This window comes from Parus major, chromosome 26 (assembly GCF_001522545.3).
Source record: "Parus major isolate Abel chromosome 26, Parus_major1.1, whole genome shotgun sequence".
Taxonomy (NCBI): domain Eukaryota; kingdom Metazoa; phylum Chordata; class Aves; order Passeriformes; family Paridae; genus Parus; species Parus major.
The window spans coordinates 2,049,794-2,073,797 of record NC_031795.1 but is presented as its reverse complement, the minus strand read 5'-3'; the positions used below and the strand labels follow the sequence as shown (position 1 = coordinate 2,073,797).

Below are 24,004 nucleotides of genomic sequence, written 5' to 3'. Positions count from 1 at the left end.
GGGGAACAAGGAGCCAAACTTGCCCAGCCCCTTGCACAAGAGGCTTCTGCTCCCAAAAAATCCCAACCCAGTGTGTGGGGATGCTGCTCCAGCTGGGCACAGTGGGATGAGATCGGGAGCAGCCACAGCTGCCCTAGTGCAGCGCCCCAGGACTGGTGGCTTTTGGAGCCCAGGTCCCTTCCCGTGAGAAATTCCAACACCTTGGATCAATCTCCTGGTTATAAAATTGGGACTTGATCGCCTGTGGCCACTGAAGATATTGAGAAGGTCTTAAAGAAGGGCAAGTTCTTAGTCCTGGGGGTTTGAGCCGTTTCCAGCTCTCGGCATTACCTTCATCCTTCCCTAAACACCCTGTTGTGGCTTCACACAGCGAAGACAATCGCCTCGCACGAAAATCCCTGGATCACGGACACCGGCCATCTGGGCTGTGATCCTGCCCGGGTAAAACTCAGCCCTGCACAGCCCCCAGCCCACCCAGTGCTCATGGGAGCTGGGGGCTTTCTCCCCAAACCGTGCCAGGCTGCTGAGGGAATCCTGCTTCTCCAAAGTCGTCAGTCCCCACTAATCCTGCTTTGCAGTGCCCGGGGGAGGGCAGCTTAGAAAATCAGCCCGGCACTTGATGAGCCAATTAATGCAAAATTTGCTGTCACTAAGAGGATGATGACAAGGTTTCATCTCACAGGAGCATGGAACCGAGCCAGGCAGGATGATGCCTCCTGGATGCTGTCCCGGGCTGTGGTGTTGGCAGCTGGGGAAGGTGCAGGGGAGATTCGGCACCTTGGCCAATCTCCCCCCTGGAGAGCCCCCGTAACTGAGTGCAGGACAGAGCCGTGTGTTCCCACAGCTGCCATGGGATCATTTATATCTTTCCCACATGCTGGCAGTCAGGGCTGGGCTGAGGAGGTACAAGGGCTGAGTGAAGCAGGAGCATCCTACACCTCTTTATACAGAGCCTGCTGGAGCCCCTGGGGGCCTGAGGCAAACAATAGGAACAACACACAGGGAACATGGGAACAGCTCATTCCAACACATAAACCCTCTGCACTTCCAGAGCCCTGGCATGTCTGGACCAGTCACAGCAACAGGTGATAGTTTTGTCCTTCATGAACTGGAAGAAAATCCTTTAAATGAAGGGATTTGCTTTCCCAAAGGCTGGAGGAGCCAGTGGCATGAATCACACAGATGAGAGCTTTGATAACTCCCAGGGTGGTGGAGAGGCTGGGGTGTGTGGGAGACTCACCCAGCAAGGGGATCATGAAAAACATCAGACACCAGAAAGACAAGAAATTAGGGGCTCCAGTAAGGCTGTGCATCTAAAAGCCCTAATTCAGGCAGTTGTTCACCTCCAGGATAATCCCATTCATTATTAGATATATCTTTGGAGCTGGTAAACTCCTCCTGTGTGTCCTGACATCCAGGGAGCACCAGAGACCAGCCCTGGCCATGCTGTGACATTTCCTTGGGGGTTCCAGGCAATGTCCACCTGCTGACAGCAGCTCCTGGTGACAACTCAACCCAGGGACATTTTGCATGTCAGTGTGTCTGCTCCAGTTCCTGTCTTGGGGACACGGTCATGGCTGGGGAAGGCAGGGAAAAATGTGTGAAAATCTGGGGTGAAACAAAACTGCAAAGGTGGTATCAGGACACTGGGACCATGCTGTGGTTCCCTGTACTGTCCTGGCCAGGGAAGGAGAGCCTTGTTCCTTACCCACATGCCCACGTGTTGTACACACAGCCCTAATTCTAGCCCATGGAATGTTTCCTCTCAGTGTGCAGCTCTATGGATTTGGACAACAGAAACGACATAATATTTACCAGTACTTAATAAATACATCTGTTAAAATGGCAATTTTTGTTCTGTATGTTGGCAGCAGCATTGGGTCACTAAGAAATCATTAAGAAAAGAGAAGAAATCTGCATTTCTCCATGGTTTTGTAACTATCCTCCAGGCAATGCAGACAGTCCAAAGGCAGTGGATTGATTTGATTCTGGTTCAATAACCACAAGTTTGGGTAATGTGGTGCTGCTGTAGGGCTTTATTGAGAGGGGAGAGAAGAACAAATCTATGTCTTTGGTTTTTGCCCCATGCAAACAATACCCAAGGGTCAGGCAAGGGCAAAACCCTTCCAACAGGGAGCAAATACAAGGAATATTTCCAAACCTAACCCATCGTAACGCCCTGCATCCACCCCTTGTGTAACACCCTCTGGCTTTAAGTGTCTTATACAAGCCTTTACTCACTCAGTACTGAGCTGTGCCTAAGCTGGGATTGATGGAGAATCCAATTTAGGAAAACACTCCTTGATGAAGAAAGCATGAAGCAAAGAGGAATTTTTGCACGGACGTTTCTGTGTGACGAGAGCAGTAACAGCAGGACTGTCTCTGGGAGGGCTCCCGGGGCACTGCAGACCTGTTGGCATGAGAGGGGAGACCTGATTCAGCCCTGAGCATCCAAGCTGGCTGTGGTTGAGGATTATAAGAGCTGTTTTGATCAGGGGAAAATTTCTGTTTTTAGCACAGGCAGCAATTAAAATAGCTCGCGAATCTCAACGCCTCGGGGAGCTGTCATAAAAGGAGGCAGAAAATCCGTCTTCTGGACTCCTCTGCAGCCAGAGATGAGCCTGGAGGCAGCAGAGGAGAAGAGAGCTTGAGGTTCACCTGGTGAAAAAGAACAACCCGAGACCTCGAGTCAGATCCGCTGCTTTGATCCCGAGATGGCTGTGGAGGATCTCCAGGCTTCCAGCACCCCTTTCTCGCTCTCCTTTTCGGGCAGTGGCTTCCTGGCCCTGTACCAGGTTGGGGTGGTGCAGTCCCTGCTGGAGTTGGCTCCCGAGCTCCTCAAGTCTGCCTGCAAGGTCTACGGCTCCTCGGCCGGGTCGCTCATCGCTGCTGCCGTCGTGTGCGGCGTCGGCCTCGGTAAGAAAAGCACGGCCTCGAGTCCTTTGGGAGATCTTTTGCTCCGTGAAGCTGGGGGCGATGCCTCGGGGGGCTGCCGGGGCGGTGGGGCTGCTGGAACTCTCCTGGCTCCTGAGGCAGTACAGGAACCCAAGGTGTTGCCACTCTTGGCAGCCAGCACGGTGCAGTTTTGGGAGGTGTCAGCTGAAAAAGCTGGTTCTTACAGCCTGAGTGTTCCTGGCTCAGCTGGTGGGCAGAAATGATGGGGAAGTCTGGATGTACCTGTATTCCACTGGCTCCTTTTCCTGCTCCTGCTGGAGGAGCAGATCTCCTGCCCTTCTGCTCTGAGGCCTGAGGGGTGCTGAGATGTGCCAAAGCCAAGTCTGTGCAGCTGCAGGGGCTGGATTTGCCCATGCCAAGCCCTTTTTCCCTATGGATCTCCATATGGATCAGTTCTTGGGATGTGTAGCTATGAAGGGACAGGAGTGGCTGTCACACAGGTATCTACAGAGCTGACAGCCTTGTTTACGTGTCACTTTGGCTTATCCCACTGAACCTCCCAGAACAAAGGGACATGTCGTGTGATTCCAGGTGCACCTTTTCCTGTGGCTAAAGCTCAAGGGCTTGTCAGCAGGAAATTCCTGGAGGAACAGCAGTCTGCTCTAGCCCAGGGCTGAGATTTCTCTTATTGCTGCTAAAGGGGTTTTCCTCTGACCCTCTTTCAACAGTGTGGAAACAGGCCCCTCTAGCAACAGGATCCTCCATGTGAAGAATTAATTCAGAGTAGTTAATCCACTTCTAATAATCACATCCTCCCATATTTCCAATTAGTGCCCATGTGTAAACAAGTGTACACAAGGCTTAAGGCTCTAAAGCCTGATCCAAGTTCTGCTTCAAGCAATGGGGACATTTAGGAAGAGCAGATGGTTTTGGGGACCAAATAATGATGGAGGAAGCTGGGAGGGCACATATGGTTCCTGAAACCTCTGGTGGGTGCTGAAACGGTTCTTCTGCAGCTAAAAATAATTCAAAACATTGGCAGATATGTTTAGACAAGGCAGAAAGGAACATTTCTGCCCACATGGGGACAAACTCCTCCACAAATAAGCAAGGGCCCCAACATTTCTGATTCCTCCTGCTGCTGTAATGGGTGGAGCTGGGGCTGTCCAGCAGTAAAAATACATTTGGCAACTGCTCTTGCTGGGGTGCCAGTCCTGAACTGGACATCTGCTTGCCTGGAGGTGGAAGGCACCATCCACTTAGAGGAGATGAGATGATCTTGTGCCCAAAATATCTTCCCCAGAGGAAAAAAGACACTTTGGATAGTGATGATTCTGGTCAGTTTTCTAACAAGGAAAATGAATGTGGCACAAGCTCTGTCATATTCGTCCTGGGGGTGACAGGGGCAAAAAGAAGGTGAAAGGTGTGTTTGGTGTTCCATGGGGTGGCTGCACTCAGGAGCCTGTCCCCTGCCCCAGGCTGGGTAAGGAGCTCTGAGCTCTCAGAGCCAGGCTGTCCTCTGTGACCCCACCGGTCACCTCGTGGGGACAGGCTTGGCACCAAGCTGGTGCAGGCAGGGATGGTCACATTGCTGCCAGGCTCATCCTTCACTCGCTCAGCCCCATACAGAACCAAAGCCCACAAAGCTGGGCTCAGCTCTCACCTCTTACTCAGCAGTTTGTGGGCAGTTTTTCCATGTTTTCCCCCATTTCCAGGACACAGAGCAGCCAGACAGTGACCTGGGCATGCCCCACCTCCCTGGAGGTCTGGCCCTCTGTGCAAACCTGCCCAGGGTTAATCGTTGCCCCACGTGGCCTCAGCATCCACTCAAACACACATAACCCCTCTTAATGCCTGTGTTGCTCCAGTTGCCTTCAGGACACTCCACCTAATCCGTCTGTCTGTCCACACAATCCCATGAGACTGCACGGAAACCTCTGCCCCTACAAAGCCTTGGTGCTGAGCCAAGCCCGTGCAGGGTCCCAGGGAGCTCACGTGGGTGCAAGGACAGCGCCTTGCAGCTTCGGTGCTGGATGAGCTCTCACTGCAAGAATTTAACCCCACAGGTGGGACATTCCCCCAGGTGAGCTCCCCATGCCAGCAAAGGCACCGAATTCCCTCTGTGGCATCAGGCTGCCTGCAGTTTGCTGCACTCCTCTTCCTCCCCATCACTGTGAAACCTTAAAAACCTGGAGTCTCCTGACTCCTTGGCCAGAGCTCCAGGGCTCTGCTCCTTTAACCCAGCTCGTGGGATGTGCAGACACATGTCATGGCTATTAACACCTCCTGAGGTTAGCTCAGGTGAGCTGGGCATCCCAGCAATGTGCAGCCAGGACACCTGGCTTGCAGGACAGCCCTGAGCAGAAGAGGTGCCCCTCATCCTTGGCTGGGAGCCAGCCCAGCTCCCTGTAGAGCCTGGGACTGCTCACATGGAAAACCAGAGGTGAAAGGCAGGAACACCTGTGCAAGTCACATTGTCATGGATAACTCAGTTTCCCCCTTCCTGGAGCTATCTGGAGCCTTTCTCTAACCCTGACCAGGAACATCTTGAGGTCCCATCTCTGGTGCAGATGAGGATTTCACCAGTGGGGTGACACAAAGATGTGATGTCCTCTGAGGACATTGTGGGGGTCATGGCTCCCTTCCTGCCCCGCCACAGCATCCCCCACTGTAGCAGCAGTATCATCCTGGGGTAGCACAGAGGGGCTGAGAGAAGCTTTATTTGTGAGGAGTGTTAAAAACAGGATTTAAAAGACAACTATTAGTGCAGGAGGGATATTGACTTTCCATCTTTCCCTCGCTTCTGTTTCAGATGACCTAAAGGAGTTTTTCTTTGCACTGGCAACGGAAGTCAGGAAAACCATCCTGGGCCCCCTCTCTCCCAAGTGCAGCTTGCTGGCCAATCTCAAGGCTGTCCTGCAGCGGATGCTGCCGGAGGATTCCTACCTGCTGGCCTCGGGGCGGCTGCACATCTCACTGACGAGGGTGGTGGATGGCCAGAACGTCATGGCCTCGGAGTTCAGCTCCAAGGAGGAGCTCATTCAGGTACAGAGCCCTTCCTCTGGGGTCTAGGAAGGTCTCCAGTGACTGCCTGGGATGGACATACCCCAGGTGCTGGTGGCTTAAACTGCACTGTTTTCTACCTGAGATGGGGAGAGGGTCAGGAGGTCCTGCCAGAGCTGTGGTCCCACAACAATGGGCTCCATGAGCTTGGGGGCAGGGAGGAAGGCTTGAGTTCCAGGATCAGATGGAATAAAACATGCTAAAAAAGCAGCATGTTCATTTCCACCCTCATACAGACGATGTTGGGGCTCTAATAATGACTTTGCAAAGAGCCCTGTCAGTGCTGATGTGACCCCACAGCTCTCCCCATAGGTCTCTCTTCAGTCCTCTGGCAATGGTTTTCCTTGTTGCCTCAGCACTTTCCTGGGAGGAAAGAGCTGGACAAAGCTGCTGCTGAACAACAAGCAGCTCATAAACAGTAAATTATCTGCTGTGGGGAGAATTCCAGGGTAAAGTCCTAACAGAGCTGACCATGAGCTTGTCCCAGGGAGACAGCAGAAGATGACAACTCCACAGAGATGTTGGAGTCCATGCCATGGTGCCTCCTCTAGGCAGTCCAGGAGCCCGGGGTGCTCACTCCCAGCTGATGAGATTGGTGGGAAATGGTTGCAAACACCCCAGCAGTGGCTTTACCACTGACAGATCCCAGCAGAGTGAGGATGCCTCATGAGGGTGTCTTGGTTTTGTCCAAAAACCTGCAAAGATGGAAACTGGCCCCAAAGCTTCAGCTTGCCACCATCACAGGGCAGTACTGGACATGGACATGTAGATTTACGACGATTAATTCCGGCAGCTATAAACTTTAAAAAATGCAGTGTTGTGCCCTGCTCCATAGAAGTGTTTCCCCTTCAATGAAATCAGATATTTTCCCTTTCTGAAGCCTTTCTTGTCACAGTCCCCAGCAAAGTCCAGGTGGCACCAACAGCCTGGTTCCAGATTTTGTCAAGGCTGAATTTTCAGGCACCAAGTCGACAGCTTTTGTCCAGAAGACCTTTGACAGGGACATTGACTTCTGCAATCCCTCTCCTCACCAGGCTCTCCTCTGCAGCTGCTTTCTTCCAATTTACTGTGGATTCATCCCTCCATCCTACCGAGGAGTGGTGAGTGATATTTCCACTAAAACACACGCTCCCAGCAGGGTGTTCTCAGGTTAGACCTTGACATTCCTCTGACCAGGGAGGGATAGGTGTGTCCAGGCTTTTCCTTTAGTTGATGGAGGATGATAAAGCCCTTCAGCTTATTCTTCACCACATCCTAAGATGACAGCTGGGTAGAATTGCCATCTGGAGAACCCTCTCCTGCTCTGCCCACGGACAGTGTGGATGACCTTGGAGATCTCTGAGTGACTTAAGAGGACGCCCACAGTGGGGACATTGAGACACAATCCAGTTATCCCAGGCAGGGCCTGGCTGCAGCAGGTTCACCCCTTGGCTCAGGTGCTGACTTGCACAGCTGAGACATCGAGATTTCTGGGAGGATCCTCCCCCAGCCCTGAGCAGTTCCATGTTTTGCATGTCTGAGGGAAGGGAAGAAGGATCTCAGCAGTGTTTTCCAGTGCGTCCACTTCCAGGGCTGGGGCAGCCACAGCTCTTCTGGGCAACCTGTGCAAGGCCTCACCGCTCTCACAGGGAAGGAGTTCCTCCCAAATCCCATCTGACCCTACTGGGAGTGGGAAGCCATTCCCCCTTGTCCCGTCACTCCATCCCTTGTCCAAAGCCTCTCTTGGAGCCCCTTCAGGCACTGGAAGGGTCTCTAAGGTCCCTGGAAATGTTCAAGGCCAGGTTGGACATGATTTGGAGTAACCTAGGATAGTGGAAGTTGTCCCTGCCCATGGCAGGGGGTGGCATTGGATGAGCTTTAAGGTCCCTTCCCACCCAACCCATCCCCAGGGCTGAGATTGCTCTGTGAGGCCCCTCTGCACTGTTATTTCATCAACATTTAATTCCATCACCTGCAACTTCCAGTCCCACTGAGGTGGGTGGTAAATACAGATTCCTTTTGGAATAGACCAATTGACATTTTCCTTGCCCAGTGAGTAATCCCCCATGAATCTGCAGGCAACTATTAAATGTGAGGGCCCTACTGCTCGAGCTAAGGACTTGGAAGTTACACAACACTGTGCATCCGGTGATGTCTGATTTGGCTCCTGACTGCCAAAAATTGTTGTATAAAGCTTTGTGAATGAAAATAATTATATTTCCATTTTAATAACAGCTGTGGATTACAGCACCTGGTCGAGGAGCTGGCTGGGTGCCACAGGCAGGGCAGGGGAAGGAGCTGGCAAAGAGATAAAGAGCACAGGTGGGACAAGAAGCTGTTGGAAGTGGGAAGGGAGGACGAGCTGTGACAGGCCCACACCAGGAGTGTCACCAGTGCAGACACTGCAAAGGTGCCCAAAGCAAACCCTCCCTCTGCTCCTCCCCCAGCGCTACGTGGATGGAGGCTTCACAGGCCTGCAGCCCGTGTCCAGCCTGGAGGAGCCCGTGATCACCGTGTCCCCGTTCACCGGAGAGCTGGACATCTGCCCCCGCGACTGCCCCGCCATCTTCTTCTGCTTCCAGATCTTCAATGGCAGCATCCAGATCTCCATAGAGAACCTGTGCAGGATCAGCTACGCTCTCTTTCCACCCAGCACCATGGTGAGCCCACCAGCACTTCTCCCAGCTCAGTTTTGGTGACAAGATTAATGCTGCTCCTGCCTTGTCAAGATTTAAGGGTCAGCTCAATCTCCACTGTTAATTAATGGGATTTCAAAGGGAGGGGGCAGCACCCACTGTTTCTGCAGCACGTTTTGGGGGGGGCACTGCTGGTGGGTGGCCAGCTTGGGATGGGGTGCACAATCTGCAAAGGACCAGACAAAACCAGGTAATCCCTTCCAACCCAAAGCATTCTGTGTTCCTCTGACCGGTGCTGTGGTGGCTGGAAACCAACCACTGCTTGCTGCCTTCCCAAATGGGCCATCCCAACTCTCCACAATCAAACAGCTTTGGATAGATCCTGTAGTATTTGGGTCAGGGCTCTTTAGTGACCTCAAGTGTTTCTCCTTGCAGGTCTTGAACGACATTTTCTCCCAGGGGTACCAGGACACTGCCCTTTTCCTGTACAGGAACAGTAAGTGGCACCCCAGGACCTGAGTGGCACCTGGGTGTGACACAGACAAACATCATCCCTTTCTCTCCATGTCTCCCAGATGCCTTTGGCTTTAACTACTTTGATGGCAATTTCCGCTTTGGCAGCACCTGTGGGAAGAATGACTCTGGAAAACCCAACGGGACACACCCCGGCCTGTACAAAAGGGTCCCTCAGTGCCTGACCCCTTACTTCCTGCCAGGTAGAGGATTTGGGGTGCTCAGCTTGGGTTTAGGGCAGCTGCAACCTTCAAGAGTGGCAGTGTTATATTTAAGAGTTATTTATTAAACATTTCTATTGCAAAGAGACTTTGTAAGAGTGGCAACAGCTGGACTCTGGCATGGGCTTCAGAGCTAGACAAGAGGAGTTATTTCCTTTATTTCATTGTTTGTAATTACTGGTCTTTATTTCCTTGTGTGCTGTCATTCCTGGGTGCAGGCTTGTGGAAGAAGGAGCAGGTGAATGGACTGCAGGACCCACTGGCGAAGGTCCTGCTGCAGCCGTACAGGCTCCCAGCCTTATTCAGGAAGGGGTAAGAACATCCCAGCAGAGGCATTAGGGAATGACACACAAACCAGGGGCTGTGCCTTTAGCAGAGGCTGGGCAGCTGAAGGCACATGTGGAGGGATTTGGTATTTCCTGAAGGCAAGACCCAAGGAAGAGAGGGTACAGCTGGTGGGAATGCCACAGGATCTCATGGTTATTACAAGATTATTACAGTGTGCATTTACCATGAACACCCTCTCCTTTTGCTGCCTTTAGCCATCATTAAACTCAGCCTGTGTGCTTTGCTTTTGCAGGGTGAAGAAGGTGTGGGGGCTGCTGGAAGGTGTCAGCTTCCTGGTACAACGACTCCACAAGCTCCTCCAAACCTTGGTGCCTGGTTTGCCTAAGACAGCCATGGACAGGAGGAGGTGAGGGACTGGGGGGCTGCAGACCCTCAGCATAAAGAGAGCAGGGTACAGAGGAGGGAAATCTTTGGGAACCTCATCCACTGTGTCACTGATGCTGAGTGTGGCTAAAAACTCCAAGCCTGGAGTAGCTCACATTAAAAGTAGATATTTTTTTATCCCTGTGATATTATTTTGGTATCTCAAAAAAGCTACAAACCAGCTTAGTGCCACCTCCCTACGGCAATACAGTTGTGTCCCAGATATTTATGTGCTGGGCTCTGTCCTGGCAGGACACCAGGCACATTCACCAAGATCCTGAGAGATGTTCGGGCACTAAGCTCTCAGGGATTTAAAGTATAGCCCCCAAAATCTGCTTGCGAGTTCCCTCCTGTGCAGCTGCCCAAGAGACTCGAAATGATTTTGCCCTGAGGCAGCTGCAAGCTCCTCAGCTGTGAGAAAGCCCTTTGGAGTCAAACATTCCTGGGGCTGCTCATCCCTGTCAGTACCTTGACCCTGCCTCAACTCTCACCTTGTTCCCACAGGTAACAAGGATTGTCCCAGCAGAGCCCTGGGGGTCTCCAGCACTGTCTCAGAATGTGGTGGGCAACACCAGCACACACCAGCATGGCTGCTGGTTCTCAAGGGGATTTTTGGGGAGTATTTTTTCTCTTCAGAACCTGTCTGGTTCTGCCTGCAGTGCTGCCACTGCAGTGCCCCTGCTCAGGCCTCACCTGCTCTTCCATGATGGCTGAGGCAAAGCTCCGGGGCCACTCCTGGGACTCACCCCAGGCTGCAGGGGCCATGGGGCAGCTTCACCTGCAGCTCCCACAGCCCAGCCCTTTCCCTGCCCACTCCATCTCCTCCCCACCAGCAGCATCCCTTCCCTGCTTCAATGCAGATTACAGGGCAGGCAGTTGCCAGGAAATGCCCAGTTTTAAGTGTTTTCCTCCCACTCAAATACCTCCAGAGAGATTCCTCAGGAGAGAGAAAGAGAGAGAAAAGCTGTAGGGAGCATCATACCGGGCAGGAACTAATTTTTCTACAGTTCCCGGAAGTTTTTTTACCAATTATCAATTCTTGAGCTTCACACCTCCCCACAGCCCTGCTTCTCCTGCCTGTGGAGGTGGGAGTGCATTTGGATGCCCCTGGAACTTGCAGCTGTGCAGAAGGATGGAGAAACCTAAAGATTAACTTCTCCCTATTTCCAAGTCCTGCAGGCTGCATCTCCTGACATTTCATAAATGCATGAGTTCTGCAGCTGTCTGTAACTCAGGGCCACACACAGAGCACGGCCCAGGCAAACAAACCCTGTGTCACTGGTCTGCACACAGAATTAATGGCAGTGCTCTTAATTAGCCCAAATCTGTGCTGCATAGCAGAGGCCGTGGATGGCCCCAGCTTTGTCTCCCCTGTGTGCTGGTTCTCAACAGGAAACAAATGGATCCCAATAGCAGCAGCTGTTTATTAGAGTAAAGAGCCTGTTTAGTTGCACAAAGGGAAGTGGAACAGAGGGCAGTTTCATCCAAAGGGCCATAGAGACTGCACGAACAAATGTAGGGAGTAGCTGAAGGCAGCTTTGATGTAACCAGCCTCAAAGTTAACTAGGAGTGCTGTGTGAAAGAACAATATCCTATATTCTGCCATCTTTGGCTGAAATCAGTGATCTGGTAATACTTTCTGTGGAATGAGTTTGCTAAAAGAAACCTGGATTCTTATTTCACAGAATCATTAAATGGTTTGGGTTAAAAGGGACCTCAAAGCTCATCCTGTTCCACCCCTGCCATGGCAGGAACACTTTCCACTCTCCCAAGTTGCTCTAAGACCCATGAAACCTGGCCTTGGACACTTCAAGGGATTCAGGGGCAGCCACAGCAGCTCTGGGCACCCTGTGCCAGGGCCTGCCCACCCTCCTAGGGAAAATACTTTCCCAATATTCCATCCATCCCTGCCCTCTGGCAGTGGGAAGCCATGGAGCCTTGGCCTGTCCCTCCAGTTCCTGATGAGGGGTCCCTCTCCAGCTTTCTATTGTAGCCCCTTCAGATCCTTGGTGGGGCTGTGAGGCCTCCACACAACCCTCTCCTCTCCTGGCTGAACAGGCCCAGCTTTCTCAGCCTGTCTCCATAGGGAAGGTGCTCCAGTCCCCTTAGAACTTCCTGGCCCATTTTGATGGATCCTGTTTGCATTGGATCCTGTCTGCTCCATCCATCCTGGATGGATTTACAGCTCTCAAGCCCTGCAGCCAAAGCCAGGCTGCTCAGCTGTTCCTGCCACAGGGCAAAGTGGAAGGCTCAGAGACAGCCAGCCCTCCCCAGGCAGGCACAATCAGCCCATCATTTGCTTTTGCACCTCTGCTCCCTCCCACTTATCCAACAGCTCCTTCTCCAGGCTGCTGCAAGCACCATCCCCACCTCCAGGCAGGAATTTGCCATTTCAGTCAGCCTGAAGTTCAATAGTTACCCTATTGAAACGGGCATTAAAATCCCCCCAAGAAAATTCTCATCTAGGAATTGGACTTCCCAATCCATTAAATGCATCTGCAAACTTCAGCCACAAACAGGAGCACAGTTTGAACTGCCCAGTGTATCCCACCTGCCCCATGCAGAGCTTGATCAAAAACAATTAGTAAAACTTGGAGAACTTTAACAACAATCATTCTGCAAGGAACTCCCAAACTAAAATGGTCTCAGCACAGAACCCTCCTGCTCCAAACCTGCAGGAATGAGCAAGAAATGAGTACTTAACAATTTAACAATTCAGTATTCAAATCAGCTGGGTTTTGCTTTATTAATCTCTCATCTTTTCAAGCAAGCATGGCTGATGCTGTCTCCTCTTGGAGACATGAGCTTGGAGCTAATGGCAACCAAGGTTGTGTCAGAGGCAATAGATAGAGGCAAAGCTAGGCATTGATTGGAATCATCTTGTGCAGGAGCTTGTTTCACCCTAAGGAAACAAAGTGGGAAGCCCAGCTGCACCAGTGGGGATAGGAGCAGCCTGGAATGCCTCCTCTAGAGGTGGATCATGGGAATCATCCAGGGGCTGTGGCCCTGCCTGTGCTGTGGCATTGCTGGCACAGTCCATGTGCTCCTCAGGGCAGGTCAGGCTCAGCCTTCAGGCTGGGTTCCAAGTTGCTCATTGCCTCTTTAAAGCGTAACCTGGGACCAAAGGCAGCAGCGGGCTCAGAAATGCTCTTCTGTGGCCGAGCTGGCCCTAAAGGGAATAAAACCACATTTGTCAGTCTGACAGACACCTCAGGCAGTTCCTGTAGGACAAACTGGATTCAAGTGCCTGCTCAGAGCTGCTTCCCTTCCTCCTGTTGTCTGAAGGGCAGCAGGTTTTGGTATCCTCAGAATATCACCCTCATACCCCTGTCTTCATTCTGCTTTGAGCTCAGCAGAAATGTGAAGCCTGAGGTGGATGGGATGAGAGTCTGGAGACAACCCAAGACAGCAGAGCTCCCTCTGGAGCTGGATCCCACTGCAGGTCTAGAGGGAAGAGTCCTTGAGTGATGCATGAAACTGAGCCCAACATAGCCAAGCATGTGCCCAGTCCTGCCTGTGGCCCTGGCTGTTGGCTGCAGGTCCCTCATGCCAGACTCAGTTTCCAGTCTGGGTACTGAGGAGGGTGCAATTCCTTGTGCAATTGTCCTGCTGTGCACATGGATAAGAGGCAAGTGCCTGTGGATAACCTGCTAATGCAGCCTGAGCCTCATGGGATTGCAGCTCCAGACACTTGTCCTCTGGAAATGTCACTTGTTCAAGAAATCAGGTACAAATTGTTCATGAGTTTATCCCCCTGGTGCTTTGGTGGCATCAATGACATTCTAGCATTGTACAGACAAACAGTGAAAGAGCCTTTGCCTGCCCTTCATCAGTAGGGCTTTTCCTTGCCAGAAGTGGAAAATCTGATGTGCTTCTCCTCTGGAGAACAAGAGCCTGGACTCATCCCTTGATTGGTCTCTGGCCTAACAGATGAGTCTTGATTCCTTCCACAGGAGGAATTTTTCACCTGAGGCTAGTCAAAAATGTTGCAGCCCAGCTGCAAACCAGAGACAGAGATCCCTGATAGCCCAGAGCTGCCCAACATGCGAAGAAACCTCATTCCCACCTTGTTGCTACCAAAAGCTCCACATAGCTCAGACTGATGGAGCCTTTAGAAAAGCAACCAGGGAATCAACTTCTACAGCCTAACACTGTGTCCTGCATTTCTTAGTGGGTCTAGAGTTGGTTTGTTTTCAAAGGAAATATCTTTCTTGCTCCTATTTTATGTTTTACAAGCTTTTCTTTTTAGATCTGGAATGGTAACAGTCCTATTCTTTCCCCTGTATGTTGCTCATTTGTTGTGATTTAGCAGATTGTGTCATTTTTCACATTTAATTTATCTGGCTACATTTTAAATAATCATCATGTTGAAAAAGCTGTGTAATTTTTCTTAAGCTGATAAATTCTGAAATGTTGAAAGACTCAGAAAGAAGAAGAAAATAAAGAGTAAAACGGAAAGAAATTTTGCATTTCATCAGCTGCTTCTTTGTAATTTTTAGTAACAAACTGCAAAGTGAAATGCAGAGGATTCACTAGTTTTCCATGCAAAACTAAAATGGGAGTGGGCATTATTTTGTATAGGATTGCAGAAAACAATAAATTTTGGATTTACACCTGCCTTGTGTTGCTTGAAAATGATAAAGTAAGAGGTTTACCTACAGCTGTGATATGCTTTCCTTGCACTAACTATTTCTGTGGCTGCAGCCAGAGTTCCTAAGGAGATGTTTGGATTTGGCTGGCATAGCAAAGGCAGCTTAAACCCTTGAGACACCCCTAACGAAGGGATGTGTGGGCAGAACCTGTTCTTACCTCATAAGGTGAGTGAATACATGGCCTTCTCCATGGAAAGAGCTCTGACCCAGCCACAAATGAAGTCCCCAGTGCTCACCCATGTTGAGGGTGAGGGTTCAGTGTGCAGCCCCACTTGTAACCCCTGACCTGAGAGGGAACTTTCTCCCATTCCTGATGTTCTCAGCTGCCACAGAGCCTCTCTGGGCACTGACAGCCCTGGGCAAGTGTCACTTGAAAACTGATGGGGTAAAGGAAGCTGGTACTTTACCTTGCTGGGGGTGGAGAAGGGGTGTGGGGCTTCCTCTTCTTCATCTTTTGCTGGCTGATCCCTGAGTTCTCTGCGGTGTCATCCTCACGATCAGTGGCTCTTGAGTGAAGAACCCTCATTTGTGGCTTCAGGAGCAGGGTCTCCTCACCTTTCTGAATGGATTCATTGGCCAAGGAAAGTGTGAAGCCCTCAAAGTAATTCACCTGGAAATCCCCTGGTGGGAAGAGATTCCAGCTCTCACTGCTTGTTGCTAAACTGCCAGGTCTGCAGCAGAGTGAGACACAACCTGGGCTGACTGGAAATCTGGGATACTGATGATCCCAGGGCTCATGGATCACCAAACATTGCTGCTCTGTGCACCAGGGGCTTCAAACACCACACAGGACACCTGAGCCTGTGCTTCTGTCTAGAGGCCCTGGGACCTGTGTTCCCTGGGGAAAAGCTCTGTCATGCCCAGTATGGCAGAGAAAAGGGGAATGTGGCTCCAGAGGGAACTTCAGGAGAGGCCAGGACTCAGGTAATCCTGGCAGTGTCAGGAATACAGGCATTTCTCTGCCCCAGTCACTCTGGGGCAGCATCTCTTACTTTGTGTCAGAAAATCAACAACGTAAAGGAAACACCAACCTACTTGTCCTCACTCCCAGTCACTTACTCAGTCTCTTTAGGAAGGAGACCGTATCCTGGTAGCCCTCGATAAGAAAGCGGTCCATGACCTGTGGGGAGAAGTGGCACTCAGGGCAGCTGCAGGGGCTCATGGCTCTGCCTACCTGGAGGAGCAGCTCACCTGACGTTTAGGAACCAATAAAATGTTCTTTAATCGGCAGATGTTCATTTTTGAGATCTGCATGATACAATCAGCGAGCTGGAAGGTCAAGAAGGCAGCTGGGCCATCCCTGGGGCAGATATCATATTCACCGGCGAAGGCAGAGATGGTGATGGTGGAGCGGGACACGAAGTTGGCTCTCCACATGGCCAGCTCCCCGTCCACGTAGCGCTGGGAGACAGAGCAGGGAGCCCTGAGCCTTGCCCTTGGCAGAGAGAGCAATGCTGCTCACACAGGCAAATGTGGGCCTTGTTCCCCAGCCAGGCCCTCACCAGACTGAGGTTCTGGGGCTCCAGGGATCCCCTTCCAGGGATCGGCTCCACCCGCTGCTCCCCTGCTCCAGGTCCACACCTGCCCTGCTCCCTTCCCCCCAAAACACTCCCACAATGGAACTGGGAGGAAACTGCAGCACAAGGGAGCTGAAGCAACTCCAGGGACAGGGGACGACGGACAATTCTGTGAGCAGCTCAGTCTGCAGTGAGGTCATATTTTGGGGCCCTGTTTTTCCCTCTGCAGACACTGGGGGAACCCATCCTGAGTTATGTTGGTGGCAAACACAGGTAGAAACATCCTTAACGCCACCACTGGAGAAAGGAAAGATGCTGGAGGGGCCCTGGGCCTGAGCTGGGACAGGGTCTGTGGACCACAAAGCTACTCACCACCCCACGGTATGTTGGAGGGGAGAAACCAAAATACACCGGGACATAGCAGCTGCACATCACAGCCTGTGGGTGAGATGGGAAGGACAGAGGTGAGCAAAGAGCCACAGAAACTGTGTCCTTTGGGGGTGGTGGCTAATCTGTGAATGCAAAAAGCGACCCCTCAGCAGGGTTATTGGGCACCACTGACAAATGGGCACCAGACCATGTGGGATACCCTCAGCCAGGGCAGAGAAGTAGGAAGGGAACTTGTGAAATGCCTCAATTTGCTCCTTGCATGTTCAGGATAACTCAGACAGCAATCAAAAGAGCTGGTTTTTTAAAATTATTTCAGCTTGTGTGGATTCAGAGGGTGGCAAGGACAGAAATCATGGCATAGACAAGAATGGATATGGGGCTCTTAGGATTTGACAAGGGGTGATGGTTTCTAACTACAAGGGCAGATTTAGATATTGGGCAGATGGTTTTTATCATGAAGCTGTTGAGGCCCTCCGCAGGCTGCCCAGAGAAGCTGTGGCTGCCCAGAGAAGCTGTGGCTGCCCAGTTGTTGCCCAAGGCTGGGTTGGATGGGACTTCAGAACAGCCTGGGACAGTGGAAGGTCCCAGCCCCCATGACAGGGCTGGAACTGGAGGAGCTTTAAGGTCCCATCCAACCCAAACCATTCTGTGATTTTGTGCTCTGGGACATGGCCGGGCAGCAAATGTCACCCAGCTCCTCCCTCACGGGGTGGCTGTGGCTTCTCCCACCTGAATCAGCTCCTCCTTCGAGGCAAAGTCAGATACTGTCACATTTCTCCAGTCGTGCAGACGGGTGAGGACAATGTGCAGCTTTCCAGACAACAGCTCGTGAGCATTTGGAGGCAGGAATTTTTGTAAGGCATCCTTTAATAGTCTCTGTATCCCTCTTCCAGGGACCAGGCCCCAGAAAGAGGTTTTTAGATGACTGAGGAAATATTCCTTTACCTCATCTGAAGTAAAGCAAAGGAAAGCAATCATTCTACATCCCTTACATTGTTATTTATGTACTTTCTAAGCTACACTTCCACCAGGGAAAGGGGTATCTTATCTGCTAAATGTTCATTTAGAACCATTGTTTTCCTTAGGGCTGTAGCTCCAATATGTGGACCCAACTTTTCCAAGCCCTTTCAATATTGCAGGAGGCAGATGCATTTTGTTTTCTTTCCCCATTTCTCCCCATTCTCTGCACAAGGCATCTTAAAAGTTTTTTGACATATGGGAGAAAATTGTCAAGAAGCATTTGTATAACATTTCCTCCTGTTAGCTCTGCATCTCTTCCCTGCTAATGGGATTTCTTTCCCCTTGTTGTTTTGGCAATCTACCAACAATCCCAAATGCCTTATCAGGGAGAGCACCTCTGGGTTTTTTTATTAGAGATGCTTGCCATTAATTCCAGTTAATAAGATGCAGTGACTATATCTACACTGTTTTCTCTGTGCTGCCTAATTTACTCATGTTTTCCACTCTTCAAGAAGACAATAAAGTAAAAAATCTGAGAAATTAAAGACTGATAATGAAAAAAAAAATCTCAACTGCAAAATTTCCAGATATTCCATCTCTTCAGACAAAAAAAATACAGAAATCTGTAGCTCTTACCCACATCACATCCACATAGTCCGAGTGAAGATATAACTGATCCTGAAGATGACCCATAGATCCTGTATGCAGATTTCATTATGTCAGGAGACAAATCCTGCAAAGCAGAGAACACTCCAGCTTGGTATGGAATCATGAAACCACAGCCTCTTAACAGTACAGAGTAAGGTCTTCCCTCTTTTCCACTTATTTTCAGCATCTCTGCTAACTCCAAGGACCCCAACAAGAAGAAAACAGCTGCCCAACAGCTTCAATGGGTTTTCCCCAGCAAGCCAACCCTCAGCTGTGGTTCTCTTTCCAACCACACTCTCAGTGTCTTATATGCCTCTGTTTGTCATCAATCTGTGAGCCAAAGGTCCAGTGGAACAGCAGCAGTGGGCAGAAGTAGATGATGTGATGTCCTAATGCTCATTAAAATAAGATTAGTGCATTGCAGGGTGGCTGAGGTGAGCACCGGCAGCCCCAGGCGATGGGGGCAGCCACATGTCACACTGATGGGTTGGCAGAGCAGCCCAGGGCTTTGGTGGGCCTCAGGACTGAGCCTTTGGGAGGGAAAAGCTGCTTCCCAAAGTGGTGAACTGCTTCAGTGATACCCTGGAGTTTCAGCACAAAATTCCTGCCTCTTGGGCAGTAGGAATCTGCAAATATTCCTTGGTACAAAAGGAATATTTGAGTCTTGCAAGCTGCTGCTCAAAACTCTCTTGCTCCATTTGCAACAGGTTGCCAAACTCCATCCCAGGGAGTGGGGAAGGTGGCTGGATTACTAGAGAAATCATAACAGAATTTGGACAAGGTGATCAGGTTACTGAAGAAATCACAACACAAGCTGTTTTCCTTGTTTCACAATTTCAGGGCCTCAGTTTGCTTGCAAAACGGTAAAAAATACAGAGTCTAGGTAACAACTTGTGGTTTCACCTGCCTCCTACATGGCCAAGGTTTCAGTAGGGCAACAGGTCAATAAAGAAGGAAAGAAGGGACAAAAAGGCTGACAAATGCAGGGATGTTTTGGTTATCCCCTTAGAAATGCAAAGCCTTGTTAGCTTTGCAGCTGGGTGAGACATTGGGAAGCTGCAAGTGGGAAAAGCAGCACTGAGAGCTGAGCAAGTGGCCAGCACAAACAATAACAACTGGGACACGCCTTATCTGATACACATGGAAATCTAGCCAACATCTTCAGACAAAATTCTCCCAAAGCCACCAGGAAATGCTTCTCTCCCTCTTGCTGGGGCAGTGCTGGATGGAGCTGGATGCAGCCATGATCTCTGTGAGGGGGCTGCTAAACAGCCCTGAGGGTGACAGAGCAGCTGTGCTGGATGTGCTGGGGCTGACAGGGCTGTGGGCTCCACTCCCAGCATCAGCCCAGGGTTAATCCAGCCCCAACTGCAGACAGGAGCAGTGTCTGCCACTAGCCAGGAGCCAAGGCACTGAGCTCCTTGCACACACCTTGTTGGTCCTGCTGCTGAGCAGCAAAATAAAACTGAACACTCAAGACAAGAGGAAGAAATATATTCCATGCCTAATCAAGAGGACAAATGCACTGGAAATCACTTTCCATCTCTTCTTTAGTGCAAAGATCCCCTAAGAATTAACTGCAATGAGAAGAGTCAACTTCAGCAGCTGCTTCTGCTGCAGAAGGGAAGTGGCATCTGGAAGCCATGGGTGAGGCACACAAAGCCCTTGAGCTTAAGGAAAACCTTTATGCACAACTCCATGGCTTGGGGAAAAACTAGAGCCAGTCATAGAGAAGCACCAGCATTCCCAGTGCTTCAAGCCTTGGGTTCAAGCTCTCCTGTCCTCAGACAGCAGCACAAGAGGGAACTGGAAATGTAATACAGTATTGCACTGCTTTCCAAATACGGCTAGAGAACGCTGGCACTCCAATCCCAAACCAAACCCATGAATCACGCCACACAGGCCATGGTTTATTCTTAATTGCAGCTTTGTAATATTGAGATCGTTTGTAAATGCCTTTGTTTTACCTTCTTACCCAATCTTGCAGCACCAAGAAATAAACAGTGTTTAGCATTGAAAAGCAGAGGGAATCCAAGACTGAATCTGCTTATTCCCTCCTAGCAGGTAGTGCCACATCTCCCTGGATTTCAAAGCCTTGCACTGTCCCTGGTGTCTTCTGAAAGGAGCAAGGAGTTAGAAAAAATTTAGTTGGGTGCAGATAGTGTCAGAGTGAGGTACCCAGGGCTCCAAAAAGGTGGGGCTTGGAAAGGAGAAATCCAGGTGATCTGAGTAGGAGTGACCCAGGTGGCATAAACAGTGATTGGGCAATGCTGCTGTGGAAATGCAGAAGCTGTTTGTTGGCCTCTCTCTGCCCTGCCCTGGATGGGACACAGGCTGTGTGTGTCCCTGAGTGATACCCTGTGTTTCAAGTCTGTTGTTTTACCAGGCCAAACACCCTCGTGGCATTTGGCATTTCCCCATCACTGGGTCAGAAAGTGCTGCGAGCCCAGGGACCCTGCTCCCCTGACCCTCATTTCTTCATCCCAGCTTTGGGGACAGAGCCAAGCTTGGCCTTGGGCAAAGAGACCATCCAGTGTGGGCCACTTGGAAGCTCCATTAGGCAAAGGGAACCAAGGAACCTGTGTGCCTGACTATACAGGACAGTAGCCCAAGCAGGATATTCCTCCTGTGAGATTCAAATGAACCAGGAGCCACCTCAGCTGCTCAGCCAGGACACGGCAGGGACAGGCTGGCACCTGCCAGGATGTTCTCTCAGCTCCCCAAGGTGGAATATTTAACATGCAGCTGACACCAAACCGCTTCCCTCATGGATCTGCCGCAATGACAAAGCTGTGACCTCAGGGCTGCCCCGTTCTGGGAATGCAGTGTGTTGCTAACCCACTTTCATTTCTGATGTATAAGTCCTTTCAGGAGGAAGCCTTTGAGGAATTTGTTTCTGTGGGACAATGAATCACCCCAGAATCCAACGTGCAGCTGTCAGACTTCAAGCACTGGCACAGACCTCGACCAGCAGTTCCACGGACAGTGAGGAGCTGGTGGTGTGCGGGCAGGATCACGGCTGGGAGCTGTGGATGCACTGCTGCCCTCACAGATCCCCTGCACGACCAGAAATATCATCTCCTGCACCTGAGAAATACAGGAAATGCCATGTCCCAGATGTTTTTACACACAGCCACAGCTTTGCTCCCCACAGACAGTGGCTGGCTGCTCAAAATGCACCCCCCTGGCTGAAGGAGCTTTAGCTGGCCAGCGTTTGGGGCACAAGGCAGCAGGCAGGAGGGGCTGAGCTCATTCAAGCTCCCACAGAGCTCATTCATTCACACAGAGCCCTGTCCAGAATTCCCTGCTCCAGCCATACTTGTAGCAGTGCCCAACAGCGATGTAAAAGCCCCAGCACAATTGAAAAGAGTGCTACAGACCAGGAAGAATTTGGAACCCTGACACTGCTGATGCAAAAGGCACTCGGAAAAAAAGCTGCTGGCTGCAAGGAGGTGAAGTGGGGAGGGCTTGTGGAGGCCAGGAAAGCAAAGCTCCTGGGAGATTTCCAGCACAGGGGCAGAGTATCCCTGTGCAAGTCAGCAGGGACTGCCTTAAGCTGTATCCTCTGCCAGTTCCTGGAACAAAAAGGTGCTTTGGGCTTCACATTTCCATCAGCAGGACTGTGCCAACACCAAAGGATTCACCAGTCCTGCTTCCCACACACCAGCCCACCCTCAGTGCCTCCTGCTCCCGTCGATAATTGGAAACACCCTGTGATGCTGCAGGGTCCAAACCAGGCAATCTGACCATACAGCTACAGCAGGGGGAGAAAAGAGGACTGAGGGGAAGAAAGACACCAATGCAGAAAGCCAAAAGAGCAGTTCTATTCTGGGTTGAAATCTTCTCCTGTAAGAGCCTAATCTTAGCAAAAACCAGTTGGTGTTCCTCTCTCGCCTTCATGGAAGATGAGTTTTATTTTTTGTGTCTAAACAGTCCGTGATTAATCAAGGAGTTTCCATGGCACCTCCCCAGTTTAGCGCACTGGAACAGGAGCAGAATAAAGGAGTGGCCTGGACAGGGGTCTGAACTTGCCCACACTGGGGCCTTGCTCACCTGTGTGTGCTCACCTGGGCCCCTCAGCTGCCTCTTGGCTGCTCGATGTTTCAGCACATCCCAGTTGCTGCCTCCTCAGCAGGAAGCGCTGACACTGGCCCAGGGACCATGTTCCCATCCCTGCCCTCCTACCAGGACACAGATTTTAGAAGAGCTGACCACATGAGTGATGTTTTTGCTGCTGATGTCACAGACAACCTTTATTCTAAGTAGGAAAGAGTGGAAATGATCCACCCTGGACCTTGCCTCACTAATTGGTATTTCTGTGACTTTGGCAGCTTCCAGAACATGCCCCAACACATTTATCTACCCTTCTAGCAGAATTGTGGCACATGAACCTCCAGTCTATCCTACGTCCAGCATTAAGGAGAGAAACCTTTTCCCTGTTCCTGTGACAAACACCTCATCTGGGAACACGAGGTGATGATGTCACTGCCCAGGGCAGCCTCGTGAGCTGCCCTGATGGTGATGAAACAGTGACTTCAGCACGGTGACTTCACCCGGCTCTGGAGCTGTGCCCTGTGCTCCCAGCCAAGGGCTCTGCACGACAGCCCTGCTCAGCCCCGGGCAGAGAGCACCAGGAAATGGTGGTTTCCAGATCACCTCCAGCTGGAAGGTCTTCTGGCAGGCACGGCTTCATTTCAGGCCAGAAGAGATTCCTTAGCCTTGCCAGACCCTTAGGATCTGTTATACTACTAAGAGATGTTGGTAGTTGAGAACAGAATCCTGGAATGGTTTGGCCTGGAAGAAACTAAACTTTATCAAGTTCCACCTCTGCCATGGCAGGGACACCTTCACTATCCCAGATTGCTCCAAGCCCCGTCCAACCTGGCCTTGAAATAATTACACACCAGAGCCAAGTGTGAGCCCTGTGCAATACAGGCACAGCTGGGATGTCCGGGTTACTCGGGAAAAAGCTCACCCTTGTTGATTTATACCTAAGTGACAGCCTGGGAGTCTGCAGTGCAGGGGCTGCTGTATGGCAGCAGGAGGATGATGCACTTCCAGAATCCTGAAACCACAGAACCATGGAATGGTTTGGGCTGGGACAGACGTTAAAGCTCATCTCATTCCACCCCCTGCCATGGGCACCTTTCACTAGACCAGATTGCTCCAAGCCCCATCCAGCCTGGCCGCGCTCCAGGTGCCCCCTGGTGAATCTCTGCTCCCTGGATTAACCGCTACTCTTTGGGTTCAGGAGCCCTGGTCAGGGTTCGGCCGTTCCCGCTCCCGGGGCTCTGAGGGCTCGGCCGTTCCCGTTCCCATTGCTCTGAGGGCACGGCCATAGCCGTACCCGCTCCCGGGGCTCTGAGGGTTCGACCGTTCCCGGGACTCGACCGTTCCCGCTCCCGGGGCTCTGAGGGCTCCGCCGTTCCCGTTCCCGGGGCTCTGAGAGCCCGGCCGTTCTCCGCTCCCGGGGCTCCGAGAGCTCGGCCGTTCTCCGCTCCCGGGGCTCCGAGAGCTCGGCCGTACCCGCTCCCGGGGCTCTGAGGGCCCGGCTGTTCCCGTTCCCATCGCTCTGAGAGCTCGGCCATAGCCTTTCCCGCTCCCGGGGCTCTGAGGGCTCGGCCGTTCCCGTTCCCATCGCTCTGAGGGCTCGGCCATNCCGCTCCCGGGGCTCTGAGGGCTCGGCCGTTCCCGTTCCCATCGCTCTGAGGGCTCGGCCATAGCCTTTCCCGCTCCCGGGGCTCTGAGGGCTCGGCCGTTCCCGCCTCCAGCCCCGCACGAGGGGCGGGGCCTCCTGTCCTCACTCCTGCCCTTTGCCA

General features: G+C 51.5%; 2 protein-coding genes across 2 annotated transcripts; one reads left to right on the top strand and one right to left on the bottom strand.

Annotated features, from left to right (window-relative positions):
• The first annotated feature begins 2,112 nt into the window (after positions 1-2,112).
• PNPLA1 (patatin like phospholipase domain containing 1) lies at positions 2,113-13,032 on the top strand. Its single transcript, XM_015650934.3, has 9 exons — positions 2,113-2,916; positions 5,708-5,940; positions 6,993-7,058; positions 8,385-8,597; positions 9,009-9,069; positions 9,149-9,289; positions 9,526-9,619; positions 9,888-10,001; positions 10,523-13,032. Exons 1-9 carry the CDS (start codon positions 2,715-2,717, stop codon positions 10,524-10,526), a joined length of 1,128 nt encoding a protein of 375 aa, XP_015506420.1. The 5' UTR covers positions 2,113-2,714; the 3' UTR covers positions 10,527-13,032.
• LOC107214760 (patatin-like phospholipase domain-containing protein 1) lies at positions 12,733-23,843 on the bottom strand. Its single transcript, XM_033519843.1, has 8 exons — positions 23,712-23,843; positions 18,174-18,270; positions 17,307-17,527; positions 16,560-16,625; positions 15,862-16,071; positions 15,730-15,790; positions 15,078-15,291; positions 12,733-13,187 (listed from the first exon to the last, which is right to left on the bottom strand). Exons 1-8 carry the CDS (start codon positions 23,841-23,843, stop codon positions 13,157-13,159), a joined length of 1,032 nt encoding a protein of 343 aa, XP_033375734.1. The 3' UTR covers positions 12,733-13,156.
• Positions 23,844-24,004: the final 161 nt, after the last annotated feature.

What these genes read in the sequence shown, in the direction of transcription:
- PNPLA1 (XM_015650934.3), top strand. Translation starts at nt 2,715, where the DNA reads ATGGCTGTGGAGGATCTCCAGGCTTCCAGCACCCCTTTCTCGCTCTCC. An exon ending in CTCCATCCTACCGAGGAGTG is followed by an intron (nt 7,059 to 8,384) that starts GTGAGTGATATT and finishes CTCCTCCCCCAG; the next exon opens with CGCTACGTGGATGGAGGCTT. An exon ending in CCAGCCTTATTCAGGAAGGG is followed by an intron (nt 9,620 to 9,887) that starts GTAAGAACATCC and finishes TTGCTTTTGCAG; the next exon opens with GGTGAAGAAGGTGTGGGGGC.
- LOC107214760 (XM_033519843.1), bottom strand. Translation starts at nt 23,843, where the DNA reads ATGGCCGAGCCCTCAGAGCGATGGGAACGGGAACGGCCGAGCCCTCAG. An exon ending in CGAAGGAGGAGCTGATTCAG is followed by an intron (nt 16,626 to 17,306) that starts GTGGGAGAAGCC and finishes TCTCACCCACAG; the next exon opens with GCTGTGATGTGCAGCTGCTA. An exon ending in CTCCAACATACCGTGGGGTG is followed by an intron (nt 16,072 to 16,559) that starts GTGAGTAGCTTT and finishes TCTGTCTCCCAG; the next exon opens with CGCTACGTGGACGGGGAGCT.